The 8,128-nt window shown below is 40.9% G+C and overlaps 1 protein-coding gene across 4 annotated transcripts in view; it reads left to right on the plus strand.

Moving 5' to 3' along the window:
- Positions 1–6,300, plus strand: part of galnt11 (UDP-N-acetyl-alpha-D-galactosamine:polypeptide N-acetylgalactosaminyltransferase 11 (GalNAc-T11)) — a 79,782-nt gene extending 73,482 nt beyond the window's left edge. For all 4 annotated transcript variants that reach the window (XM_055664000.1, XM_055664014.1, XM_055664023.1 and 1 more), the window contains 3 exons: positions 2,873–2,977; positions 4,615–4,752; positions 6,120–6,300. In XM_055664000.1, coding sequence (XP_055519975.1) covers positions 2,873–2,977; positions 4,615–4,752; positions 6,120–6,251 — 375 coding nt within the window. In that variant the 3' untranslated portion in view covers positions 6,252–6,300. The remainder of the gene's footprint in view (positions 1–2,872; positions 2,978–4,614; positions 4,753–6,119) is intronic.
- Positions 6,301–8,128: the final 1,828 nt, after the last annotated feature.

Genomic DNA, 8,128 nt, shown 5'->3' on the forward strand with positions numbered 1-8,128 from the left:
TGGATGGCGGGACTGTCATATGAGGAAAGATTGAAAAGACTAGGCTTGTATTCACTGGAGTTTAGGATGAGGGGGGATCTTATAGAAACATATAAAATTATAAAAGGACTAGACAAGCTAGATGCAGGAAAAACGTTCCCAATGTTGGGCGAGTCCAGAACCAGGGGGCACAGTCTTAGAATAAAGAGGTGGCCATTTAAGATTGAGGTGAGAAAAAACTTTTTCACCCAGAGAGTTGTGAATTTGTGGAAGCAGTGGAGGCCAAATCACTGGATGGATTTAAGAGAGTTAGATAGAGCTCTAAGGGCTAGTGGAGTCAAGGGGTATGGGGAGAAGGTAGGCACGGGTTATTGATTGAGGACAATCAGCCATGATCACAATGAATGGCGGTGCTGGCTCGAAGGGCCGAATGGCTTCCTCCTGCACCTATTTTCTATGTTTCTAAGAAGCTATAGAAGCAGACACAATTACACCTTTCATAGAAAATAGGTGCAGTTGTAAGCCATTCGGCCCTTCGAGCCTGCACTGCCATTCAATATGATCATGGCTGATCATCTAACTCAGTATCCTGTACCAGCCTTATCTCCATACCCCCTGATCCCTTTAGCCACAAGGGCCACATCTAACTCCCTCTTAAATATAGCCAATGAACTGGCCTCAACTACCTTCTGTGGCAGAGAATTCCAGATTCACCACTCTCGGTGTAAAAAATGATTTTCTCATCTCGGTCCTAAAAGACTTCCCTCTTATCCTTAAACTGTGACCCCTTGTCCTGGACTTCCCCAACATCGGGAACAATCTTCCTGCATCTAGCCTGTCCAACCCCTTAAGAATTTTGTAAGTTTCTACAAGATCCCCCCTCAGTCTTCTAAATTCTAGCGAGTACAAACCGAGTCTATCCAGTCTTTCTTCATATGGAAGTCCTGCCATCCCAGGAATCAGTCTGGTGAACCTTCTCTGCACTCCCTCTATGGCAAGAATGTCTTTCCTCAGATTAGGAGACCAAAACTGTACGCAATACTCCAGGTGTGGTCTCACTAAGACCCTGTACAACTGCAGTAGAACCTCCCTGCTCTTATACTCAAATCCTTTTGCTATGAATGCTAGCATACCATTCGCTTTCTTCACTGCCTGCTGCACCTGCATGCCTACTTTCAATGACTGGTGTACCATGACACCCAGGTCTTGTTGCATCTCCCCTTTTCCTAATCGGCCACCAAAATACAGTTGGATACATATATGGATCGGAAGGGTTTAGTGGGATATGGACTCAATGCAGACAAATGGGACTAGCCCAGAATACCAGCTTGGTCGGCATGGGCCTAAGGGCCTAGTTCCATGCTGCATAGTTTTGTGATTCTAATGGGAGTGGCATTTATAGTCTTCTGACAGGGTATCTCTCAGGAGATTATTAGAGAAAGTGGAGAGTAGGAATTAAGAGTAGTTTGTTATGGTGGGTAGAATTGAGTATTGGACATTGTTTAGGGAGGCCACTTAAGCTGATTTAGTCTGACAATGCTTGGATTTGGAAAGGAGAAACCCGAATGTTGACTTATCAGAAAGTCTCAGAATCCTAAAGGAATTTTTGTTCAATTATTCATGAGCTGTTGGATGTTGCTGGTAGTGACAGAATTCATTGTCCATTCCGGGTTACCCTTGAATTAAGTTAAGAGTCAATCACATTTCTGATTATGGAGGCAGAACCTGGATTAACTTCCTAACACATATGGGTGAACCAGATACAATTTTACATTAATCCAGTAGTTTCACGATTGCCATAATGACACCAGCTTTTAATGACCTTTATTTAATTACCCCAGCTGTCATGGTCTCTGGCCGTGGACAAGTGGTTCAGGCCTCCAGACGTCAGCCAATAATGTCTTCACTTTGATACCATACACTGTTTGATAGGATAGACTTCAAGATTTCTGGATACAAGCAACTGCAGATGCTGGTTTACAAAAACAAATAAAGTGCTAGAGTAAGCCAGTGGGTCAGGCAGCATCTCAGGAGAACATGGACAGGTGACATTTTGAGTTGGGACCCCTCTGATTCTGAAGATGATTTGTGTACCAGTGAGGAAGGCCAACACAAAATAGTTACTATTCATTCTTTAAGTGAACTTAAGAGAAATGGATTTTACACAGAAAGTAGGTCGATTTATTATTACAGTCAAAGGAGTACCGGGAGTTAAAGTTAATAGTACCAATCAACAGGCAAGACCCAGCGCAGGCTCGACGATCGCTTCGCCCAACACCTCTGCGCAGTTCGTACTAACCAACCTGATCTACCAGTTGCTCAGCACTTCAACTCCCCCTCCCATTCCCAATCTGACCTTTCTGTCCTGGGCCTCCGCCATTGCCAGAGTGAGGCCCAGCATAAATTGGAGGAACAGCACCTCATATTTCGCTTAGGTAGTTTACACCCCAGCGGTATGAACATTGACTTCTCTAATTTTAGATAGCCCTTGCTTTCTCTCCTTCCTCTTCCCCCTGCCTAGCTCTCCCACAAAGCTTACTGTCTCCACCTCTTCCTTCCTCCCCCACCACATCAGTTTGAAGAAGGGTCTCGACCCGAGAGGGCTACCTAAAATTCTTTCTCTAGATGCTGCCTCACCCACTGAGTTTCTCCAGTATTTTTTGTCTACAATCAAGAGTTCTCAATCTGTTGGCTATAATGAGCTCCACTTGTAGAATTGAATGAGTTTTGTAGGTCACACCCATGCACGTGCGTATTATTACTGGAGCCTCAGCAGTGTGGGTGATTGGGCTGCAAGAACTTCATGTACCACCACAAAGAACTGCTGCAAATCACTATATAAATGAGTCTTGTTTTGATGTGATGTAACTAAACTTGGTGTCCATCTCCACAGATAAGACATCTGCTGTCAGGCAAGTGTATCAGTGCTCAGAGCCATCCGAGCCAGAAAGGAGGAATAGTGGTAGTCAAAGAATGTGACTTATCAGATCCAAATCAAGTGAGTGGTTTGTTCCCGGCAGGTATAACCTCTACCCTGTTCACCCAAGTTGAAATGTTTTTTTCTATTTAATTGTTCAACATAATTTATGATTTTGTTTTGACACTTCTTGATTTGTGGAGGATAAATATAACCATTCTTGTAGAGGAGTTAAAAATGGATATTTGCAGTTTCTGGTATATTACACATTAAGCTCAGTTTCAGGAATTGAGATGACGCAGAAATAAAAATTCCCACTGAAACACACCTGTGGGTGAGGGAGCTCTGGCCTGCTCACTGGGAGATGTTTCAGAGCAAAGCTGCAGTCATTCAATGGTGCTAAATTGGTGAGAAGCAAATGGAACAACCCTAAGGGTTGTCTGCAGTTCCGTGTGTCTAACCCCAAGGGTTACATTTGGGGCAGTACCTTCACAGGTAAATACAAAGAGTACTTAATATGTAAATAATATTTTCTGAAGAAAGATATCTGTAGTTTTAAATTCAATATTCAAGTCATACTTGAAATTAGTTTTTGTCTCAGTATTTCAATGAGTTACTGTAGAGTGATGATTTGTCCTGTTATACAGTGCCCTCCATAATGTTTGGGACAAAGACCCATCATTTATTTATTTGCCTCTGTACACAATTTAAGATTTGTAATAGAAAAAAATCACATGTGGTTAAAGTGCACTCCTTTGTCAGATTTTAATAAAGGCCATTTTTATACATTTTGGTTTCATCATGTAGAAATTACAGCTGTGTTTATACATAGTCCCCCCATTTCAGGGCACCATAATGTTTGGGACACAGCAATGTCAGGTAAATTAAACTAGTCATGTTTAGTATTTTGTTGCATATCCCTTGCATACAATGACTGCTTGAGGTCTGCGATTCACAAGTTGCTGGGTGTCTTCTCTGGTGATGCTCTGCCAGGCCTGTATTGCAGCTATCTTTAGCTTATGCTTGTTTTGGGGGCTGGTCCCTTCAGTTATCTCGTCAGCATATAAAAGGCATGCTCAATTGGGTTCAGATCGGGTGATTGACTTGGCCACTCAAGAATTTACCATTTTTTAGCTTTGAAAAACTCCTTTGTTGCTTTGGGATGTTTGGGATCATTGGCTTGCTGTAGAATTAGGCTGCAATACAGGGTTGGCAGAGCATCACCAGAGAAGACACCCAGCAACTGGTGATGTCCATGAATCGCAGACTTCAAGCAGTCATTGCATGCAAAGGGCATGCAACAAAATACGAAACATGACTACTTTTATTTACATAACATTGCTGTGTCCCAAACATTATTGTGCCCTGAAATGGGGGGGGTGGGGGGGGGCTATGTATAAACACTCTAAACACGGCTGTAATTTCTACATGGTGAAACCAAAATGTATAAAAATGGCCTTTATTAAAATCTGACAATGCGCACTTTAACCACATGTCATTTTTTCTATTTCAAATCTCAAATTGTGGAGTACAGAGGCAAATAAATAAATGATGGGTCTTTGTCCCAAACATTATGGAGGGCACTGTACATAATTCCCTTGAAGAACTTCAGAAACAGAGTTCAACTTTGTATTAACGAATAATAGAGGAGAAATTCCTAGTTTAGTTTGCATTTAATTTCTATTATTTGCTATTCTCACTGGTGGTGATATTTGCAGATTTGGATTTATAATGAAGAACATGAATTAATTTTGGCCAACCTTCTCTGCCTGGACATGGCAGAGACCCACTCATCAGATTCTCCACGTCTTATGAAATGTCACGGGTCTGGGGGATCACAACAATGGATTCTAGGGGTAAGCAATTTCTTATTTTCTAGTGCTTCAGCATATACCCATTATGACATATTTGATTGATTGCAATGCCTGATGCATAAATAAATACATTTAACAGCAAATTACTCACACGCTGAATCCCATTTTTGTTTACAAATTCCTCCTGTAATTATCAAAGACTTTGTCCATGGACCTTCTGCTCTTACACACTGACCCTCATCAGCTTCTGCCCCAGTTAAATCAGAGCCTTGTATGTGAGCTACAAGCCTCACGTCATTGCCGCAACTACCATCACTGGGCCAACGTCATCATATCCGATGTTGAAACCCACATTCAACGACTTATCGCCTCCAACTTTAACTATTCCACTTTGTACCCTTCAGACCTATGATTCCTTGCCCTAACCATTATCAAACTGTGCTCATCATGCCATTGCCACACCTTACATGAACTCAGCTGATAAATGACATTCTTGTGGATAAACCCTTCTTGACTCGCTGAATTCGTAACCCATTCTCATCGCCAAATCTCTGGTTCCTTAACTTTGCTCACTTGAACCTCACTTTCTCCCGTTTGAACAGCCTGTCACACTGAAGTCACTCCCGAACCACCTCCACCTGTAGTTCACTCGCTCCTGTCTGGTTATCATTGAAATCTACCTGTAATATCCAGTTGGCCTTTTCTCCTCGTAGGTTTTCAGCGTCTGTCCGTTTATTTAATATAATTCTATGAAATCCAGTGCCGTTATTAAATAAAAAGTCAATATTTTCTAGCTGAATCTAGTGCAATGTGATCTGGTGGGGAGATTCAATATTTAAAATAGCTACTTACAGCTTTGAGACAGAAAGCCTATGTTAATCCTGGCTAACGCCTGATTGCTACATGACCTTAGTTGACATTTTAAAATTACATTGTGTATAAACCCTTCTTGCCTCCCAGAATCTGTAACCCACTCTAGTTCTTTAACTTTAGTCACTTGTTCTTCCTCACATTCCCCTGCCAAGCTGTCACACTGAAGTTACTCCCGAAACATGCAGGTAGGTCACAGACAGCTGTGGCCAAGTCAATGGGTATTTTTAAGGTAAAGATTGACATATTCTTGATTAGTATAGATGTCAGGGGTTATGGGGAGAAGATAGGAGAATGGGGTTGAGAGGGAAGATAAATCAACTATTATTGAATGGCAGAGTAGATTTGATGGGCTGAATGGCCCAATTCTGCTCCGATAACTTATGTCCATAAGCTATTAGGGATATTATGGCAAAGTTATTATTCTCCAAGTAAATTGACACGTGGCAGTAAAATTAATGCAGGAAAATACTTTGTCAAGTTCAAGTTACATTTATTGGTACAGTGAGATTTAAGTTATTGCCTTTTGCATTTTTCAGATAAATAACCGCATATACCAAGTGTCAGCTGGGCAGTGCCTTCAAGTGGTAGATCCTGACAACATTAAAGGATACATCGCCATGGCAATTTGCGATGGCTCTATTGTGCAGCAATGGCAGATAGAGAGCTGAATGGAGAAGTGGTCTTTCGAAAATTGAATTTCAATTGAAAAACACTCGGGAGCGGAAAAAGCTGAGCATTACACCTTGTAACGAAAGGCCAGGAAATCCCTGACTGAGTCTTCATCTCAACCGTTTCAGCTTGCTGATCATGATTTAAAACAACTATTTTATCACAAAATATTTCCTATTTTTTTGCCTCAGATTCTATGAATATCATGAGCAGAATAGCTTTGAAATTGTAAAAAAAACGTGTATAAGATTTTAATTATTTATATATTTCAATGATATGATTGTTCTAGGCTTGGTGGTTGCATACATTTGAATGGATATCAAGCTTAATTTTTTTTAATTCTCATGAAAGATTTACAATATATAATGTGAATTAGAGCCATCCAATAAAGATTTTATCATGTACGGTATATGCAACATGCTTAAATTGCAATTATATTATGCAATATCTTTTCCAGAAAATCTTCCCTCTTCTTGCACTGAATTCCAATACCATTGGTGGCAATTGAAAGGTTAAAGTATTTGATATGTATGGCCTGATAAACAGGCATCAACGTATCCAGTTTCTGACTTATTTAGTAATAACTTCCAAAATGATGGGAATATTGTTGTATGACATGGTTGGAGATTGTTTTATTGACTGCATGCAGCATCATTAATGTTAAAAAGGAGTTTGAGGAGCTGCATTAATTTCAGATTCAATTCAATACTTATTTTCCCTCTTCCTTCTGATCAAGTAGGCCAATTACAGCCAGCATTGCCCTCAGAATGTACATTAATTTCCTATCAAGACCTGTGTGTTGCAAACTTTATTTTGAGGTGCCGCCAGAATGCGGCACCTCACCTTCAACAAATTGCCTGCTGGAGTGGAGCTAATCTAGAGGACTAATTAGAAACTGTTCAACCTACAGCACCTGCAATCCAGGACCAAAGGCCACTCCAATCTCCTTAGTATGTGCAGGCATTCAGAGGCCAAGTTACAATTCATCGTGAAAAGGATTTATTATTATCCACTACAGTATAAATCCTTGTTCCATTATTTTACTTGTACGCATGTATAGTATGATTTAACTAGATGGCACACAAAACAGGGGTTTTCACTGCATCTTAGAACGTGTGATAATAAAGTAAATTGCAAATTGGCCTGGCACTCAACATCTTTGACCGACCAGCACATTGGTACTGCATAACCTTTTAACACCAAAAGTTCACAACGAGATCCTTGAAAACATGAGCCACTATTCTTATATCAGCGAAGACAGACATTGATGATGAAATTCATTATCACCATCAGTCCTTCGGCTCACGGAAGAAAATGGTATTTGAAGAGCAAAACTGGTACTAAACTCATGGTCCATCAAGCAATAGTCATCCCTCCTTCCTGTATAATGCCGAGACCTGGATTGTTTACTTTGCAATGATCCAAGGGCATTGGAAAGATACCAAAGCTATCTCTACAAAATCCTTTAAATCCAATGGAATGTTAACCAAACCGACATCAATATCTTCCGAGTCAAAATTCTTGGTATTACAATACAATACAATACAATTTATTTGTTGTCATTTGAACCCCATTGAGGTTCAAACGAAATTTAGTTTCTGCAGTCATACACACAAGAAAAAGAACCAAGACACAACACAATTTACACAACCATCCATCACAGTGAATCTCCTCCTCAATGTGATGGAAGGCAAAGTCATATCTCTACCCTGCACTCCTCATTCTCCTCCCGATGTCAGAGTCAAAGCCCCCGGCGGGCGAGGGTAAGTGTCCCGCGGCCATTAAAGCGACAACGGAGACCCGAGAGGAAAAAGGTCGGGTTTTCCGTGCAGGGGAAAGATTTTAAAAGTTTCCCACACCCCCCACCAACCGCACA

Source organism: Leucoraja erinacea, chromosome 2, assembly GCF_028641065.1.
Source record: "Leucoraja erinacea ecotype New England chromosome 2, Leri_hhj_1, whole genome shotgun sequence".
In the NCBI taxonomy this organism is placed as follows: domain Eukaryota; kingdom Metazoa; phylum Chordata; class Chondrichthyes; order Rajiformes; family Rajidae; genus Leucoraja; species Leucoraja erinaceus.